The sequence below is a fragment of the Daphnia pulex genome, chromosome 8 (assembly GCF_021134715.1).
Source record: "Daphnia pulex isolate KAP4 chromosome 8, ASM2113471v1".
NCBI lineage: Eukaryota > Metazoa > Arthropoda > Branchiopoda > Diplostraca > Daphniidae > Daphnia > Daphnia pulex.
In genome coordinates this window covers 9,265,994-9,283,086 of record NC_060024.1, presented here as the reverse complement: position 1 = coordinate 9,283,086, position 17,093 = coordinate 9,265,994, and the positions used below count along the sequence as shown (strand labels likewise).

The following is a 17,093-nucleotide window of genomic DNA, read 5'->3' as shown; positions in this document are numbered from 1 at the left end:
TACACCGAGGCACCAAAGTACTACACCACTACAACTGCTGCTCCAGTTTACTACACCGAGGCACCAAAGTACTACGCTGAGCCGACTTACTACACCACTACTACTGCTGCTCCAGTTTACTACACCGAGGCCCCGAAGTATTACGCTGAGCCGACTTACTACACCACTACAACTGCTGCTCCAGTTTACTACACCGAGGCACCAAAGTACTACGCTGAGCCGACTTACTACACCACTACTACTGCTGCCCCAGTTTACTACACCGAGGCCCCGAAGTATTACGCTGAGCCAACTTACTACACCACTACTACTGCTGCTCCAGTTTACTACACCGAGGCCCCGAAGTATTACGCTGAGCCAACTTACTACACCACCACAACTGCTGCCCCAGTTTACTACACCGAGGCACCAAAGTACTACGCTGAGCCGACTTACTACACCACCACAACTGCTGCCCCAGTTTACTACACCGAGGCCCCGAAGTATTACGCTGAGCCGACTTACTACACCACTACTACTGCTGCCCCAGTTTACTACACCGAGGCCCCGAAGTATTACGCTGAGCCAACTTACTACACCACTAGTACTGCTGCTCCAGTTTACTACACCGAGGCACCAAAGTACTACACTGAGCCGACTTACTACACCACTACTACTGCTGCCCCAGTTTACTACACCGAAGCCCCGAAGTACTACACTGATCCGACTTACTACACCACCACAACTGCTGCTCCTGTTTACTACACCGAGGCACCAAAGTACTACACTGAGCCAACTTACTACACCACCACAACTGCTGCCCCAGTTTACTACACCGAGGCACCAAAGTACTACGCTGAGCCGACTTACTACACCACCACAACTGCTGCCCCAGTTTACTACACCGAGGCCCCGAAGTATTACGCTGAGCCAACTTACTACACCACTACTACTGCTGCCCCAGTTTACTACACCGAGGCACCAAAGTACTACGCTGAGCCAACTTACTACACCACTACTACTGCTGCTCCAGTTTACTACACCGAGGCCCCGAAGTATTACGCTGAGCCAACTTACTACACCACTACTACTGCTGCTCCAGTTTACTACACCGAGGCCCCGAAGTATTACGCTGAGCCAACTTACTACACCACCACAACTGCCGCTCCAGTTTACTACACCGAGGCATCAAAGTACTACACTGAGCCAACTTACTACACCACTACTACTGCTGCTCCAGTTTACTACACCGAGGCCCCGAAGTATTACGCTGAGCCAACTTACTACACCACCACAACTGCCGCTCCAGTTTACTACACCGAGGCATCAAAGTACTACACTGAGCCAACTTACTACACCACTACTACTGCTGCTCCAGTTTACTACACCGAGGCACCAAAGTACTACGCTGAGCCGACTTACTACACCACCACAACTGCTGCTCCAGTTTACTACAGCGAGAAACCAAAGTACTACACTGAGCCGGCTTACTACACCACTACTACTGCTGCCCCAGTTTACTACACCGAAGCCCCGAAGTACTACGCTGAGCCGACTTACTACACCACCACAACTGCTGCTCCAGTTTACTACAGCGAGAAACCAAAGTACTACACTGAGCCGGCTTACTACACCACTACTACTGCTGCCCCAGTTTACTACACCGAAGCCCCGAAGTACTACACTGAGCCGACTTACTACACCACCACAACTGCCGCTCCGGTTTATTACACCGCAGCCCCGAAGTACTACTCTGAGCCAACCTACTAAACCACTACCACGTCGCTCCTTCATATATAATACTATGCTTTTTCCCATCTCAGTTGTGCTTTGAAGCATGTGGAGATATTTGTTTTTTCTCAACTATTTGAAGTATTATTCGTTAAATCAATTGTTTGATTGTTTAATATTTATCTGGTGTTGTGCCTACCGCGTAGTTTTGATGTGCTATAATAAAATAGATTCTTACTCATAATTTCTTACAAATCTAATCATTACTGCCAGTTAGAAAGAGATCCACGACTGATGCTCTATTGAAAATCTAGTTTTTGATTCATTGTAATAATTTCCACGGAACTTTCTGTTAGGGATTTGCTTTTTGCTTGAACTCATTCAATGAATAAAACTTACTTTCGTCGTTAGCAGCTATTTTATACATGCTTAAAAAATAAATGTAATTTTAAAATAATTGAATAAATTTCAATTGTGATTTTTTTCCATAAAGGATAATCCAAATTCTTTTTAAAATTAAATCCTTTAACATTTATTAGGATGATGTAACGGGAAACAAAATAGAGAACGAATAGCATGTAAAGGACGACTGGCGAACTTAGTATAAATTTGCATAATATTTGATGTAATAACGTGAATGATAAACTTAGCCATTAATAACTTACGTGCGAGCAGCATTTATGAAAAGTATTTATTGTATTACATAATTGAGAGAAGAGATAAAAGCAATCGGGAATGGAATTTACAAATTGAAATTTTACTTTAAAAATTTATGGTTAGATTGCCATTAAATATCAAAGTTTATGATTTGTTGGGTTGCATTATCTGGAAAGTCGGTAACCTGATGAAATACACACGTAATGCGTCACAATTATATTTGAAGACGAGTTTTAAATAAAATTATTTAAAAAAATCATACCTGGATCGAACTTCGTCGGAAAGGTGCTGTAGAATCCAGCTATGTTCAAGTAATTTTCGTAGAGGGATACGATCTTCTGCTCGTGGTTTGAGTAATTTAGCAATCAAGTCTTTCGCTCCAGTAGAGAGATGTGCTGGAAATTTTAAGTCAACTCTACCATACGAAATCATGGCATGGAAAATGAAAACGCTTAGAATGCCTCTTAACCACATTGGAAAATTATTCGAAAAAATTAATACTTGCAAATACGGTGGTAAGTGAGATCTTGCTTTTTCTCTTCAAAAGGAGGTGATCCCACTAAGAATTCGTAGCAAAGAATACCAAGAGTCCACAAATCTACACGTTCGTCGTGAGAGCGCCCTTCTATCATTTCGGGGGCTAAATAATCCAATGTCCCACACATGGTTTCACGCCTATTGAACAAAAACAATATAACATAAATAACTTCGATTTGTTTGGTTCTACACTAAACAATCATATTTTACTTTACCTAGACGAAGGAGCATGGACGGACCAACCAAAATCTGCTATTTTAATTTCTCCACGAATTCCTAGTAAAAGATTTTCTGGCTTAATATCTCGGTGGATTACTTTCCATTTATGACAGTATATCAATGCATCAGCTAGCTGAGCCATGTAATTGGCCGTCCTAAAAATAGGGGTAATTAATTTCCCACAGAACTTATGTTTCTGTTATTTTTAAAAATTTACTGTGGTTCAGAAAAACGGCCATTGGGTTGGCGTTTCAGGTACTTGTACATTTCTCCCTTTCCGGCGTATTCCAAGATGAGGTAAATACGAGTTTCATCATAAAAATATCCGTGCATGCGTAAAACATTGGGATGTCTACAGCAGAGTTGCAGAAAAGTTTTGATGTGCATTAGTGATATAAATTTTCCATAAAACATTGATCTCATTAGTATGTACTGTAAATGTGACTGGATTTCAATTTCACGTCTCAACTGGTGTTCCATATGACATTTTTGTAGTTGAGATTTAAACAAAATCTTCAGGGCTACAATGTATTTGGTATTGATTTCTCTAGCCAAGTACACATTTCCAAACTTCCCTTTACCAAGAGGACGGCCAATTTCAAAGTTATCAAGACTCCATCTGGGTTGAAACAAATAAGCAGAGAAACACACATCATTTGGGAAGATTAATGCCACAATAAAATATTTAAGTCAAGAAGATAAATTAGAAACACTTTGTTGGAAAACTGTTCTGAAAAACAAAAAATTATAACATACTTCTTCGAGTTTTCCAACTTAACAGTAGGTTGGTTTGAAGAGTTCTCTTTAAGTGGCTGTTTGGTTTCCATGTTATCTGTCAAATTTTTCAAAATCAAAACATGAAACATTTACAAAAACACAAAGTTCAAACTTACTTATTCGCAATGTAATGCAATTAAATGTGTTGTAATTTAATGTCTAAACTCTATAACCCTAAACCGTGGTCTTTCCAGGAGCCAGCCTACAATGATTGTATCATACTGTTATTGGCAAAAGGATTGTAGCTGGAAGCCTGGAATATGAGAGGGGGTTGGGGGGAGTCTAAAAAGTCACGTCTGGTCCGCCAGAGTGGCCGCGTCTAAGCGTGACAGGTTGCCAAAGTCGGCGTGAAATGCAAAAAAAAACCACTTTCTTTGTTAAGAAAAAACTTATGCGAGAGACAAAACTCTATGCCTTAAAAGAAAAATGTGTTTTTTTAATAATTAGCCTATTCTTCCTTTTTGCAACGCACAACAACAAAAAAACAAAAAGAGATAGCCTTCCAAAATGGTTAAATTTTTTACCGTTTGGCTTTGGTCAGCTTTTCTTAGTATTGAATTTATCAAAAAATGGGTGCTGTCCGATCTATCGTAACTACATCTTGGTGTCAATTTATAATCATATCTAATATTTCACTATGCTTTCGTGCTTGGGCTCTCTATTGGGTCCCAATCCTCTGATGCTAATATTCAAAAATTCGCAAAAACAAAAAACACAAATTCATTTTCTCCGGTTTAACATATTGATCAAATGCGTGTATTGTTTTTTCATTCTTTATTCAGTACCAAAAAAAGCGGCAAAAATACAACGTTCTATTACACTCCTAAACTGATTTTATTTCACTTTATGTAGGAATCAATCTGCCTGCCAATAAACGCGCGCGTTACACAATAGAATTTTTTAATTTCACTCCACCTTAAGAAAATGTGTTGTAGACTTGTAGGTATGGCAATAAATGCCTGATTTACGATTAAATTGATTCGATGAGATTTGATTGATTTCAGTTTAATATCTGAAAGACTGCCTAGCACATATTCATCGAAGGTTTACTTCAGCAATGTTAGATGATTTACAGGATTTACAAGTGCAAATGGAAACCAATACTAGTTATCCGATGTCCATCTCTACATATTCAATAAGCCTATAAAATCATATCAGACAGAAGAAGATTGCATTCAATTCATTTGAACACTAATTATAATTGACTTTTTGCATACCACTGACAATTAAAAGCATTTGGATGGTATGTGGATGGATTTTTATAGTTATGTAATTACCAAATGGCGTGGTATTAATTTCATAAGATAGAGAGAAGACGGAAAACTGGATAAAACAGTAAAATAATTGGAAACGAAACGTACTTAATTCAAGTTATATCGAGACATCAAGTGATATCAAGGACACAGTGCCCGAGGTATTGGAGAAGGTAGGGATCACACCTTCAGGGCTCCATTGTTCCTAGGAGCGTAATAAGCCAAGGTTGTCTCAGGTCAGGTATATAAACCGTGGCGTTCATTCCAATCATCAGCAGACTGCTCCATCTTCTCACTCAGTAAGCAGCAAGTCTCACGAAGGCAGCATTATGGGGTTTATTAAAGGTAAACTTTTAAAACTCAAATTTAGATTTTGTTTTGCGAGAATTGTTATTGATTAAATGCAGAATTATTTTACACGTTAAAATCTGGTTGTTCCGTTGATGCATTCTTTTGTGGTCATTTGGTCTTCTTTAACCCAGATGTTGTCAATGACTAAACTCTAAACTTATTATCCTATTGAATTTCAGTTACAATGAAACTGGTCTTATTATGTGCAATCCTGGGAGTTATTCCTTCCATGGTCAACGCCGGGCTTATGGGTGAAGCCATGGAATTGCAGAAACGAAGTGGAAGTTATTCGTACGCTCAGAGTTACACTACAACGACAACTGCTGCTCCAGTTTATTACACCGAAGCCCCGAAGTACTACACCACTACAACTGCTGCTCCAGTTTACTACACCGAGGCTCCAAAGTACTACGCTGAGCCAACTTACTATACCACTACTACTGCTGCTCCAGTTTACTACACCGAGGCACCAAAGTACTACGCTGAGCCAACTTACTACACCACTACTACTGCTGCTCCAGTTTACTACACCGAGGCACCAAAGTACTACGCTGAGCCAACTTACTACACCACTACTACTGCTGCTCCAGTTTACTACACCGAGGCACCAAAGTACTACGCTGAGCCAACTTACTACACCACTACTACTGCTGCTCCAGTTTACTACACCGAGGCACCAAAGTACTACGCTGAGCCAACTTACTACACCACTACTACTGCTGCTCCAGTTTACTACACCGAGGCCCCGAAGTATTACACTGAGCCGACTTACTACACCACTACAACTGCTGCTCCAGTTTACTACACCGAGGCACCAAAGTACTACACTGAGCCGACTTACTACACCACTACTACTGCTGCCCCAGTTTACTACACCGAAGCCCCGAAGTATTACACTGAGCCGACTTACTATACCACAACTGCTGCTCCAGTTTACTACACCGAGGCTCCAAAGTACTACACTGAGCCAACTTACTACACCACCACAACTGCTGCTCCAGTTTACTACACCGAGGCTCCAAAGTACTACACTGAGCCAACTTACTACACCACCACAACTGTTGCTCCAGTTTACTACACCGAGGCACCAAAGTACTACACTGAGCCGACTTACTACACCACTACTACTGCTGCCCCAGTTTACTACACCGAAGCCCCGAAGTACTACGCTGAGCCGACTTACTACACCACCACAACTGCTGCTCCAGTTTACTACACCGAGGCACCAAAGTACTACACTGAGCCGACTTACTACACCACCACAACTGCTGCCCCAGTTTACTACACCGAAGCCCCGAAGTACTACGCTGAGCCGACTTACTACACCACCACAACTGCTGCTCCAGTTTACTACACCGAGTCACCAAAGTACTACACTGAGCCGATTTACTACACCACTACTACTGCTGCCCCAGTTTACTACACCAAAGCCCCGAAGTACTACACTGAGCCGACTTACTACACCACCACAACTGCTGCTCCAGTTTACTACACCGAGGCGCCAAAGTACTACACTGAGCCAACTTACTACGCCACCACAACTGCTGCTCCAGTTTACTACACCGAGGCACCAAAGTACTACGCTGAGCCAACTTACTACACCACAACTACTGCTGCACCAGTTTACTACACCGAGGCCCCGAAGTATTACGCTGAGCCGACTTACTACACCACTACTACTGCTGCCCCAGTTTACTACACCGAGGCCCCCAAATACTACGCTGAGCCAACTTACTACACCACCACAGCTGCCGCTCCGGTTTATTACACCGCAGCCCCGAAGTACTACTCTGAGCCAACCTACTAAACCACAACCACGTCTGCTCCTTCATATATATTACTAAGCTTTGTCCTTTCTCAGTTGTGCTTTGAAGCATATTCTGTTTTTTCTCAACTATTTGAAGTATTCTTCGTAAAATCTATTGTTTGAATGTTTAATATTTATCTGGTGTTGTACCTACCGCGTAGTTTATTGTGCTATAATAAAATGGATTCTCACTCATAATTTATTACAAATCTAATCATTACTGCCAGTTAGAAAGGGATTCACGACTGATGCTCTATTGAAAATCTAGTTTTTTTATTCATTGTAGTTAACTTGACGGGTAATTTTCAATTAGGGATTTTCTTGAACTCATTCAATGAATAAAACTTACTTTCGTCGTTAGCAGCTAATTTTAGATGCTTAAAAAATAAATGTCATTTTAAAATAATTAAATAAATTTCAATTGTGAATTTTTTCTATAGTGGATAATTCAAATTCTTATTAAAATTACATCCTTTAACATTTACTAGGATGATGTAACTGGAAACAGAATAGAGAAAGAATTGGATGTAAAGGATGACTGGCGAACTTAGTACAAATTTGCATAATATTTGATGTAATAATGTGAATGATAAACTTAGCCATTAATAACTTACGTGCGAGCAGCATTTATGAAAAGTATTTATTGTATTACATAAATGAGAGAAGAGATAAAGGCAATCGGGAATCAAAGTTACAAATTGAAAATTTTACTTTAAAAATGTATGGTTCCATTAAATATCAAAGTTTATGCTTTGTTGGGTTGCATTATCTGGAAAGTCGGTAACCTGATGAAATACACACGTAATGTGTCACAAATATATTTGAGGACGAGTGTTAAAATGAAATAAAAAAAAAATCATACCTGGATCGAACTTCGTCTGAAAGGTGCTGTAGAATCCAGCTATGTTCAAGTAATTTTCGTAGAGGGATACGATCTTCTGCTCGTGGTTTGAGTAATTTAGCAATCAAGTCTTTCGCTCCAGTAGAGAGATGTGCTGGAAATTTCAAGTCAACTCTACAATACGAATTTATGGCATGGAAAATGTAAACGCTTAGAATGCCTCTTAACCACATTGGCAAATTATGCGATAAAATTAATACTTGCAAATACGGCGGTAAGTGAGATCTTGCTTTTCCTCTTCAAAAGGAGGTGATCCCACTAAGAATTCGTAGCAAAGAATACCAAGAGTCCACAAATCTACACGTTCGTCGTGAGAGCGCCCTTCTACCATTTCGGGGGCTAAATAATCCAATGTCCCGCACATGGTTGTACGCCTATTGAACAAAAACAATATAACATAAATAACTTCGATTTGTTTGGTTCTACACTAAACAATCATATTTTACTTTACCTAGACGAAGGAGCATGGACGGACCAACCAAAATCGGCTATTTTAATTTCTCCATGAAATCCTAGTAAAAGATTTTCTGGCTTAATATCTCGGTGGATTACTTTCCGCGCGTGACAGTATATCAATGCATCAGCTAGCTGAGCCATGTAATTGGCCGTCCTAAAAATAGGGGTAAATTATTTTCCACAGAACTTATGTTTCTGTTATTTTAAAAAATTTACTGTGGTTCAGAAAAACGGCCATTGGGTTGGCGTTTCAGGTACTTGTACATTTCTCCATTTGCGGCGAATTCCAAGATGAGGTAAATACGAGTTTCATCATAAAAATATCCGTGCATGCGTAAAACATTGGGATGTCTACAGTAGAGTCGCAGAAAAGGTTGATGTGCATTAGTGATATAAATTTTCCATAAAACATGTGATCTCATTAGTATGTACCGTAAATGTGACTGGATTTCAATTTCACGTCTCAACTGGTGTTCCATCTGACATTTTTGTAGTTGAGATTTAAACAAAACCTTCAGGGCTACAATGTATTTGGTATTGATTTCTCTAGCCAAGTACACATTTCCAAACTTCCCTTTACCAAGAGGACGGCCAATTTCGAAGTTATCAAGACTCCATCTGGGTTGAAACAAACAAGCAGAGAAACACACATGATTTGGAAGATTAATGCCACAATTAAAATATTTAAGTCAAGAAGATAAATGAGAAACACTTTGTTGGATTCTGAAAAACAAAAAATTCTAACATACTTTGAGTTTTCCAACTTAACAGTAGGTTGGTTTGAAGAGTTCTCTTTAAGTGGCTGCTTGGTTTCCATGTTATCTGTCAATTTCAAAATCAAAACATGAAACATTTACAAAAACACGAAGTTCAAACTTACTTATTCACTTACATTTTCGTAAAAAACGTTTAGATTGGTCTAAATTTTCAAAATGTGTTGTAATTGTATATACCTGTATACCAATGTCTAAACTTCTAAACTCTAAAACCCTAAACCGTGGTCTACTACGGTGCTGCTGCTACTGGACGGTTTTGGACAAATGGGAAAATATTCAAACGGCAGAACAACCGGCGTTGCCGGTATGATGGTATTATGGAAATATTTTCGCCTCCTCCGTTTGTCGTTTTTCTCAGATTTTCTATAGACTTCGTCTTCGTGTCTAAGACTAATTTATTATTAAATTATTTCATTATCATTAAGACGATTATTGTTCTCGGTGCTCTGCAATCTGCAAATAGGCCTAAGTCAATTTCGACAATCGTCGATCGTCGACTTCGCTACATTCTACCGCTAGTCTCAAATAGGAACTAGGAGGGTAGGAAGTAGAATAGCCTGAAGTTTGTCTGCTGCTTAGTGCTTTTGATACGTAAAAAATGGCGACTGACGGAAGCAAAAAGCAAGCTAAAAATGCTCCGAAAAATGTTAGCAAATCGAATGAAGAAGTCATCCAAGGATTTCAAAGATTACGAACTGAACAGAGACAACTAGCTAGTAAATTATCTGAGCTCGAAATGGATCTAAACGAGCACAAGTAAGTTTTACCGGTTTCACTTTATAAACAGACTTCCATAGCGTGTAGAGGATAATTTACTCCTACTATTAACTATGTCATATTTTTTTTCTTACTCAGACTAGTAATAGAAACCCTTCAAAATGTGGATGAAGACAGGAAGTGCTTTCGCATGGTTGGTGGAGTACTAGTTGAACGAACTGTCAAAGAAGTTCTGCCTGCACTGACATCAAACAGGGACCAGGTAACTTGTTTTCATATTGTATTATTTGGTTGTAATTTTAATTACAATTTATTTTTTATATAGATGACTAAAGTAATTGAAGTTCTCAATAATCAAATTTCCACCAAGGGACAAGAAATTAATGACTTCAAGGAAAAGAATAATATCAGGATACGAAATCAAAATGAACTCCCATCTACAGCTCCTGATAATGAAGGAGAAAATAAAGTTGCCAATCAGGGGGTTTTGGTGGGCACCAAACCTTAACTGATATACCTTGTTTTGTATGCTCTGCTGCTGAAGAAAAATCAGAAAACATATGTTTTGCTTTTGCTTATTTTTATGAATCTAATACTTTCATCTGCTCTACTATCCTAATGGAAGGTTAGAGTACTAAACAATCTGTGTGATTTACCAAGAAAGCTTTTAAGAAGCTTAGCTATTCTAACTTTTGATGTATTTATGAATTACTAGCAGGAATTATTCTATTAGATTTCTATTGAATGCACAATAACTTAGTTTATCTCTGGTTTCTCCGAAGAGCGACAACGCTATAAAATCATATGGATTTGAGATCACACCGGATTTTAAACCAATAATTTTTGCTGCTGCGAACTGTTTAGTTTGTGTGTAATATTTGAAAAGTCAAAAGTGTTCCCCACAAAATTGCTTTGGCGCAGTTCTCCGTAAAATTTGTTTTACAGATAAGTAAACAATGGTGATCAAAATATTTAATTTATTTTCTAGGTGAAAAGTTGGTCTAGACAGTCTACTTATGCAGTATACACCAAAACGATTCGACGACGATGTGTGGGAATTGGTCTCGATGTCAGGTTAAATTCTCATCGTAAGTTTGCTCTCTTTCTTTGTCTGCTCGCGGCTTACTATCTAAATAGATTAAGCCAGCCAACCAAGGATTTTATTATTATTTTTTTTTTTACCGGGACTTTCTTAAAGAAACTGAATTAGTGAACAAGACAACTTCTTACAGTCATCGTTTCTTTTAGAGTGAGCCTATCCTCTCTGCGAATAGCACTAAGGATGAGAATGATTTCTGTAACTTCAAAACACATCTTCATAAAACGTTCGTAGTAAATTTAAACTTAAATCCAAGTGATAATTATATCCACTAGAAATTGTGTGTTGATTTGTGTCTCGTATTTAACTGTTTAAAATATCAAGTAATTTTTAAAAAATAATTCGTGTTCCCAAATTCTGTGGAATTATTCAAATTTTGATGGTCTTCTACTTTCCCTACTTGCTAGTTGCTTGCCAATCGTGAATCTCCGTCTATAAGTTGTAAAAAGCAACGATGGAATTTGTAGCAGTCAACTATCAGGGCAATAGGAGGAGGGGAAACAATCGTAGCTGAATTGGGCATGAGCATGTCGCTATTCCTTTGATTTCCTCCAATTGGTACGCAATAATATTTTGAAGAACAGAAACATTTGTGAGGAAACTGGTCTTAGCCGGTCTGAGCACTTCACATTTGAAGTTGTTACGGACAAATCAATATCCTTGGTTACTAGAAAACAAGTACGTGAACAAGTTGTTTCGGTAGATTATGCCACAAAATCTGAACCTTTGTATAAACTAACGGCACTTCAGTATTGTTTGGAAAAGGAGGTAAGTTGTGTTGCTAAACGACATAGCGCAAAGAGGATTTTATTTTGATAGATATTGTTTCTGCTGTTTATTTCAGATGTTAACATATGCCAATTTAATGTTAAAAACTGTTGATTAAATGAAATAATGTTTGCCTTTTGAAATTTGATTATTTTCTAGACAAATCAACAAAAATATTGTTGTCAGTTGTGTAAGGGACCAAAGACATTGTAACTTGAATAGCCTCATTTCCATCAGGATACACCATTGTTCCAACATCTGTTACAAAGAACTGCGCATCTTGGGAAATAAGGTACTCTTCGTCTTCTGGGACAGTGCTGTATGGTGCAATGTGATTAGCGTGTTTAGTTCCTTGGATTACAAATATCGTCCCTTGTCCCGTAGAGGAGTTAGCATATTTTTGAGCTATTTCCAAATTTTTACTTGATGACAAAAATCGATTGAAGCGAATGTATTGATTCACTTCGGCCGGAACTGTGTAATTCACCCCTCTGTAAAGTTCGAAGTCATAATCTTGACACGCCAGCAAGAGAAGTCCGTAAAATCCCTTGTAGTAATATGTATAGTAATTTGAATCATCCCGAAATGCGCTTGTTTCGTCATTAAACGCAATGTACAGATATTCAGGTTCAGACATCGAGTATGCATAGGCAGCCAATTGCTCCTGTAAACAATGATCAGTTTTTTTTTGTTGTTAATTTTAAATTTGTAGTGCGAAACTTACTGAATTGTAGGTAGGATTGGTTGACACAGCGATATCCCAAGTAATTTTCAATTTTGAATTGTTAAGCATATCATCTTCTAGCATTATCTCTGCCCTCTCGGTGGGAGGCACTGTCGGGTCTACTTCATAAATATCATAAGTGACATTCAGGTATAATCTAGGTTGCAGTTTGAAAGGTTCGAAAGATCTTTCGACGCCGTATGAATCTATCGTAAATGGCACACCATAGCGCGTGATACCGCCATTTACGCTTATATTAGGTAATCTGTGCAAAATATCGTAAGAACCAATACAATTTTTTAAAAAGTTTGCATAATCAATTTATCATAAATGAATTGCGCAACTAGTTTAAAGAGAGAAAAATTGTAATAAGACATGTGGTATGAAAAAAGAAACAAATCAAATTGCTTTAATGAAGTTGTAATACATTCACATTTTTCTCACATGTTTAAGAAAATAGTAGCAACGAAGGTTCCTATGAACAACGCAAATCTGTTTTTTGAAGCCATCGCGCGGAAAAGGGTGAACTGTTCAATAAATCTAAAGGTATACTAATGGTCTTACGTCTTTTCAGGTTGCTTTAAAGTATCACTAACAGGAAATTTTACCAACGAAAACTTGTATAAAGATCTGTTTGTGGTGAGGTCGACGGGATGCACCAGATGTTTCGATTAACCACATATGTATTTTCAAGAATATAAATATAGCATTCAAGGATACACAAATACAGAGAAGAATAGCAAAGTTAGATGGGATACAATATTTCATATTTAACCAAATACGTGCTTTTGAGCAAAACCACAAGTGAATATGTGTGCGAGTAAATATTTGCAATAATATTTGTCACTGCTCTAGAAACGTCTAGCGCGTCTTGCGGCAGTTTATATGTATTGCTGTAAAGAAGGAACAACAAGCGCAAGTTGCCGATTATACAACATGAAGCTAGTAAGGAACATGTAACCATTTAACAAAGTTTTACATCACTTAAATTAATTTGAATATAAAAAATCGAGCATGCCCTTAACCAGGCATCTATTGCTCTGCCTTAACTACAAACTACAACATTTTCAGAGCAGCACAGGGAATACAGGCTGAGAGATAAAAAGATTTTTTTCAAGCGCTAAGAAGAGCATTGTTTCCTGTAATAGCTAAAAATAATATTACTCTCCTTGAACTGTTGGAAAAATGTGTTGAATTGCTATAACAAGTTTTTTGCAGTGACTGACAACGTTTTTCTTGTAACGCTGCAAAATTTTTAAGTTATCCCCTTTCAACCAATGGATCTTGTGGAGAAGACTTCCTCCATCAACAACGTGTATTACAGTTTCGTAATTTACTTCCGGTAATTTAAATTTAAAAAGATCATATTTTGTTTAAATTAGTGTTCGCTGCTCAGTGCAAATATCAACCGCTGAAACATTTAAGCTGGGTCTACAGCAGTCTATGTAGGCCTACACACCGCTACAAACTCTACACTTTTGAGTCATAAAAAAAACTCTTGGTCCTTTTTGCGAAACAGGAAATCTTGTAAAGATAAACCAATAATTAGCCGATTTTCTAATACTTGACTCCAATAAGATAATTAACTCCTTCTAAAGTTCTAAATCTGTGAACTTTGGAACTGTTATTGACTTTCTGATCTGACATTTTTAATTTTTCGAAAATTCGAATCTGGCATCGTTGTCAGCCTACATTTCAAATCGTCTTTCAATTATTGCCAGTCTCTGTTTGGCTGTTTGCAACAGACTATCAAAGTCGAGTTATCGTTCCCTTTCGTTTTCAAATTTTATCTTTGGAAAATCTGATAGTTTTACTCCCGAAAAGATTGCCGTCAGCTTTTATTAACTCTTTTACGCATCATGAGTACTAGAAATGCTGTTTACAAAATGTCAGGCCTGAAGTTTGCCAGCTCAGCCAAAGCCAGAGCTCAACGAATTGATGAGCAAAACGGCAAACGTCGAACTGCTAGGTATCTAAATCTTCATCTTTTTATTTTATTTTATTTAACAAGTTTTTGAAATTTTAACAGGCAAGCAAAGAATGATGCAAAGAGGGGAGGGCTTACTGAAATTGATCCAAATATTTTGAAGGGTGATCCTAACACAAATGCTAAAGATTCAGTTGTGCCTGCTCCAATTCAAGATCAAAAGTTGCAAGATAAATTAAAGTTAGAAGATAGGTTGGCAAGATTGAAATTATGGCGTGAAAAAAAGACAGCAACAGAAGAAAAGGCCAGAGCCAATAAAAGAGCACCTTTTCTTGTACCAGGAGTGACAAGAACTACTAAAGTGGTTGAAGCGGCTCCTTCAACTACTACGAAACAACCTAGCAATAGAGTGACTAGATCTCAGACTAAGAAGTTTGTTGAAACTGGGACTGTCACAAAGAATTCAACTTTGCCATTGAAAAAGGAAACAAAAAATTCTAAGAAAGAAAATGAATCATTTGCACCCCAAGGATTTGTGTTCACTGCTCCTAAAGGTAAAAACTCCACACTGTTCCAAAATCTTGTAGATATTTGAAAGATTTTAATATTTTACTTGTTTTTTCATAATACTATTATATTGCTTTCTTCTTTTATAGAACTAGCAGTGAAAGATATTGAGTTTCAAGATTCAGTTCCTGTACAGAGTACAGATTCTAATCTTCCTTCCCGAACACCAAAGAGAACATCTATTGGTGCTGAAAATGAAGAAATCAAAATATCTCCACTCGTGTTTCATCATCCATGGATTTCAACAACTAGAGGCTCTTCATCCAAAAAACAAAGAATGAGTCTAGAAACAGCTTCAAATGAAGATTCTCTATCATCTCCTGTTCTGAAAAACAGATCGACCAGAAAATCTGTTATAGAACTCAGCAATCCAGATGCTCTACGCTTTAGAGCTTTGATGGCAAGTGAAGGGAGTCGTCTAACAGATCTCTGCAATAGCTATGACGAGCTTCTTTCCAGTGATGAGATACCAGAAGAGGAAAGTGGTGCTGTTCGCACCGTCATTGGTCAAGCCCATCTTCTGCAACGTGAGCGCTTTACACAATTTGCAGGTCTTGTTAATGACTTCGAAAACAAAACCGGGGAAAAGGAGATAACTCCAACGGATTTAGAAGGATTTTGGGAGATGATTTATCTTCAGGTAAATATTAATGAAATAAGTTGTACATGTTTATTTATCTAAATGTTATCAAATTATTTTAGGTTTCAGATGTGGACAAGAAATTTGCTGATTTGGCGAAATTGAAAGAAAATTCTTGGGTCCGTAGTGAAGATACACCTGAAGTGAACAAAAAAACTGACCGGAAAGCTGGGAACAAAAAGAAAGCGCCCGTGGTACAACGTCCAGTTAAATCGAACATGCGTGCCCTTATCGCTGCTGCACGTAAAAAACAACTCGCAGAAAAGGGTTCTGGGTTAGTCAGAATGTTTCACGTGAGTTTTTTTCAATTCAATTTTTTAAACTATTTTTTTGTTGTTTAGGTCTCCTTCAGTAAAAAGAAGTTCACTGATAATGTCTCCTGTAAGAACACCCGGCAAACGGCAATCTCTAAGACGATCGGTATTACTTAACTCGGCCAAGAAACCTGTGTTCATCGTTACAGATATTGCTCCTGCTAATCCCGAAGAACCAGCCGAATTTACTCCTGGTCACAAGAAAACATTTGGGTAGAATTTATTTATTTTTTCGTGTGTGTTTTAGTATTTTTCAACTTCAATGGTTTCTCATTTTTTATTTTTAAGCCGTCGAGTTGAGAATGCTGTCGAGTCCACAAGCCCAGAAAAGCATTTGTCTGGAGCAGTTGACGCAGTAAAAAGCGAAACTGAATGTCTTGATCGCGTGACGCCACTGAAAGTTTTCCTATCTCCTCGTGAAAGCTTACGTAGAAATATTCAATCAAAAGTCTATTTGGTCGATTTGGGTAATAAATTTGATTGATTACTTTACACACTTAGAGGATACATATGTATTGATACATTATTTTTTATATTGTTTTCAGATAACGACGAACCTGCTGTTCAAGAGATTTCTACCCCGCGTCGTAGCACTAGGCTTCGTGGTCTCAACAATAGCCCTGTTGTACCAACAGCAGGTCGAGTCAGCCTTCTTTCTGGTATCTCCGTTTCTCCCGTTATTCCTAGCGAGAATTTAATGTCTTTGGATTAATCCATTTTTTTTTATTACTGAATGTGTCGAATCTTTTTAAAGTGTATTTTGCTTCTTTTCATTCCTTCATAAATAAGGTTAGCGTGCGCCTTAGTAATGTGTCAAGTTTGCTGGACGAATATAAATTGCAATCAGTGAGAAAATGTTGTCTTCCTGATTAATCCGTTTTTTTTTTACTGAT

General features: G+C 38.1%; 6 protein-coding genes across 6 annotated transcripts; 3 read left to right on the top strand and 3 right to left on the bottom strand.

The window, feature by feature from the left end:
- Nucleotides 1–2,386: 2,386 nt before the first annotated feature.
- Nucleotides 2,387–4,222, bottom strand: LOC124199323 (aurora kinase-like). Its single transcript, XM_046595136.1, has 8 exons — nucleotides 4,017–4,222; nucleotides 3,880–3,955; nucleotides 3,557–3,742; nucleotides 3,341–3,475; nucleotides 3,120–3,278; nucleotides 2,869–3,042; nucleotides 2,630–2,782; nucleotides 2,387–2,551 (listed from the first exon to the last, which is right to left on the bottom strand). Exons 2-8 carry the CDS (start codon nucleotides 3,948–3,950, stop codon nucleotides 2,512–2,514), a joined length of 918 nt encoding a protein of 305 aa, XP_046451092.1. The 5' UTR covers nucleotides 3,951–3,955; nucleotides 4,017–4,222; the 3' UTR covers nucleotides 2,387–2,511.
- A 1,121-nt stretch (nucleotides 4,223–5,343) lies between these two features.
- LOC124200621 lies at nucleotides 5,344–7,809 on the top strand. Its single transcript, XM_046596891.1, has 3 exons — nucleotides 5,344–5,498; nucleotides 5,684–5,978; nucleotides 7,800–7,809. Exons 1-3 carry the CDS (start codon nucleotides 5,483–5,485, stop codon nucleotides 7,807–7,809), a joined length of 321 nt encoding a protein of 106 aa, XP_046452847.1. The 5' UTR covers nucleotides 5,344–5,482.
- Nucleotides 7,810–7,936: 127 nt separating this feature from the next.
- Nucleotides 7,937–9,712, bottom strand: LOC124199324 (aurora kinase-like). The gene is made up of 8 exons (XM_046595138.1): nucleotides 9,561–9,712; nucleotides 9,418–9,490; nucleotides 9,101–9,286; nucleotides 8,885–9,019; nucleotides 8,664–8,822; nucleotides 8,413–8,586; nucleotides 8,174–8,326; nucleotides 7,937–8,096 (listed from the first exon to the last, which is right to left on the bottom strand). The coding sequence occupies exons 2-8, from the start codon at nucleotides 9,483–9,485 to the stop codon at nucleotides 8,057–8,059; spliced, it is 915 nt and encodes a 304-aa protein (XP_046451094.1). The 5' UTR covers nucleotides 9,486–9,490; nucleotides 9,561–9,712; the 3' UTR covers nucleotides 7,937–8,056.
- A 243-nt stretch (nucleotides 9,713–9,955) lies between these two features.
- Nucleotides 9,956–10,722, top strand: LOC124199327 (prefoldin subunit 2-like). Its single transcript, XM_046595141.1, has 3 exons — nucleotides 9,956–10,200; nucleotides 10,300–10,423; nucleotides 10,487–10,722. The coding sequence occupies exons 1-3, from the start codon at nucleotides 10,043–10,045 to the stop codon at nucleotides 10,667–10,669; spliced, it is 465 nt and encodes a 154-aa protein (XP_046451097.1). The 5' UTR covers nucleotides 9,956–10,042; the 3' UTR covers nucleotides 10,670–10,722.
- Nucleotides 10,723–12,080: 1,358 nt separating this feature from the next.
- On the bottom strand, nucleotides 12,081–13,321 carry LOC124199325. The gene is made up of 3 exons (XM_046595139.1): nucleotides 13,197–13,321; nucleotides 12,753–13,017; nucleotides 12,081–12,692 (listed from the first exon to the last, which is right to left on the bottom strand). The coding sequence occupies exons 1-3, from the start codon at nucleotides 13,259–13,261 to the stop codon at nucleotides 12,177–12,179; spliced, it is 846 nt and encodes a 281-aa protein (XP_046451095.1). The 5' UTR covers nucleotides 13,262–13,321; the 3' UTR covers nucleotides 12,081–12,176.
- Nucleotides 13,322–14,430: 1,109 nt separating this feature from the next.
- LOC124199318 (disks large-associated protein 5-like) lies at nucleotides 14,431–17,055 on the top strand. The gene is made up of 7 exons (XM_046595121.1): nucleotides 14,431–14,721; nucleotides 14,782–15,233; nucleotides 15,336–15,886; nucleotides 15,949–16,160; nucleotides 16,228–16,413; nucleotides 16,489–16,667; nucleotides 16,746–17,055. The coding sequence occupies exons 1-7, from the start codon at nucleotides 14,612–14,614 to the stop codon at nucleotides 16,910–16,912; spliced, it is 1,857 nt and encodes a 618-aa protein (XP_046451077.1). The 5' UTR covers nucleotides 14,431–14,611; the 3' UTR covers nucleotides 16,913–17,055.
- Nucleotides 17,056–17,093: the final 38 nt, after the last annotated feature.

What these genes read in the sequence shown, in the direction of transcription:
- LOC124199323 (XM_046595136.1), bottom strand. Translation starts at nt 3,950, where the DNA reads ATGGAAACCAAACAGCCACTTAAAGAGAACTCTTCAAACCAACCTACT. An exon ending in GGCCGTTTTTCTGAACCACA is followed by an intron (nt 3,279 to 3,340) that starts GTAAATTTTTAA and finishes CCCTATTTTTAG; the next exon opens with GACGGCCAATTACATGGCTC. An exon ending in TCCGACGAAGTTCGATCCAG is followed by an intron (nt 2,552 to 2,629) that starts GTATGATTTTTT and finishes GTATTTCATCAG; the next exon opens with GTTACCGACTTTCCAGATAA.
- LOC124199324 (XM_046595138.1), bottom strand. Translation starts at nt 9,485, where the DNA reads ATGGAAACCAAGCAGCCACTTAAAGAGAACTCTTCAAACCAACCTACT. An exon ending in GAAATCCAGTCACATTTACG is followed by an intron (nt 9,020 to 9,100) that starts GTACATACTAAT and finishes ACTCTACTGTAG; the next exon opens with ACATCCCAATGTTTTACGCA. An exon ending in GTCCATGCTCCTTCGTCTAG is followed by an intron (nt 8,587 to 8,663) that starts GTAAAGTAAAAT and finishes TTTGTTCAATAG; the next exon opens with GCGTACAACCATGTGCGGGA.
- LOC124199327 (XM_046595141.1), top strand. Translation starts at nt 10,043, where the DNA reads ATGGCGACTGACGGAAGCAAAAAGCAAGCTAAAAATGCTCCGAAAAAT. An exon ending in ATGGATCTAAACGAGCACAA is followed by an intron (nt 10,201 to 10,299) that starts GTAAGTTTTACC and finishes TTTCTTACTCAG; the next exon opens with ACTAGTAATAGAAACCCTTC. An exon ending in TGACATCAAACAGGGACCAG is followed by an intron (nt 10,424 to 10,486) that starts GTAACTTGTTTT and finishes TTTTTTATATAG; the next exon opens with ATGACTAAAGTAATTGAAGT.
- LOC124199325 (XM_046595139.1), bottom strand. Translation starts at nt 13,261, where the DNA reads ATGGCTTCAAAAAACAGATTTGCGTTGTTCATAGGAACCTTCGTTGCT. An exon ending in GCTACTATTTTCTTAAACAT is followed by an intron (nt 13,018 to 13,196) that starts GTGAGAAAAATG and finishes TATTTTGCACAG; the next exon opens with ATTACCTAATATAAGCGTAA. An exon ending in CCAATCCTACCTACAATTCA is followed by an intron (nt 12,693 to 12,752) that starts GTAAGTTTCGCA and finishes CATTGTTTACAG; the next exon opens with GAGCAATTGGCTGCCTATGC.
- LOC124199318 (XM_046595121.1), top strand. Translation starts at nt 14,612, where the DNA reads ATGAGTACTAGAAATGCTGTTTACAAAATGTCAGGCCTGAAGTTTGCC. An exon ending in TGTGTTCACTGCTCCTAAAG is followed by an intron (nt 15,234 to 15,335) that starts GTAAAAACTCCA and finishes CTTCTTTTATAG; the next exon opens with AACTAGCAGTGAAAGATATT. An exon ending in GGTCACAAGAAAACATTTGG is followed by an intron (nt 16,414 to 16,488) that starts GTAGAATTTATT and finishes TTTATTTTTAAG; the next exon opens with CCGTCGAGTTGAGAATGCTG.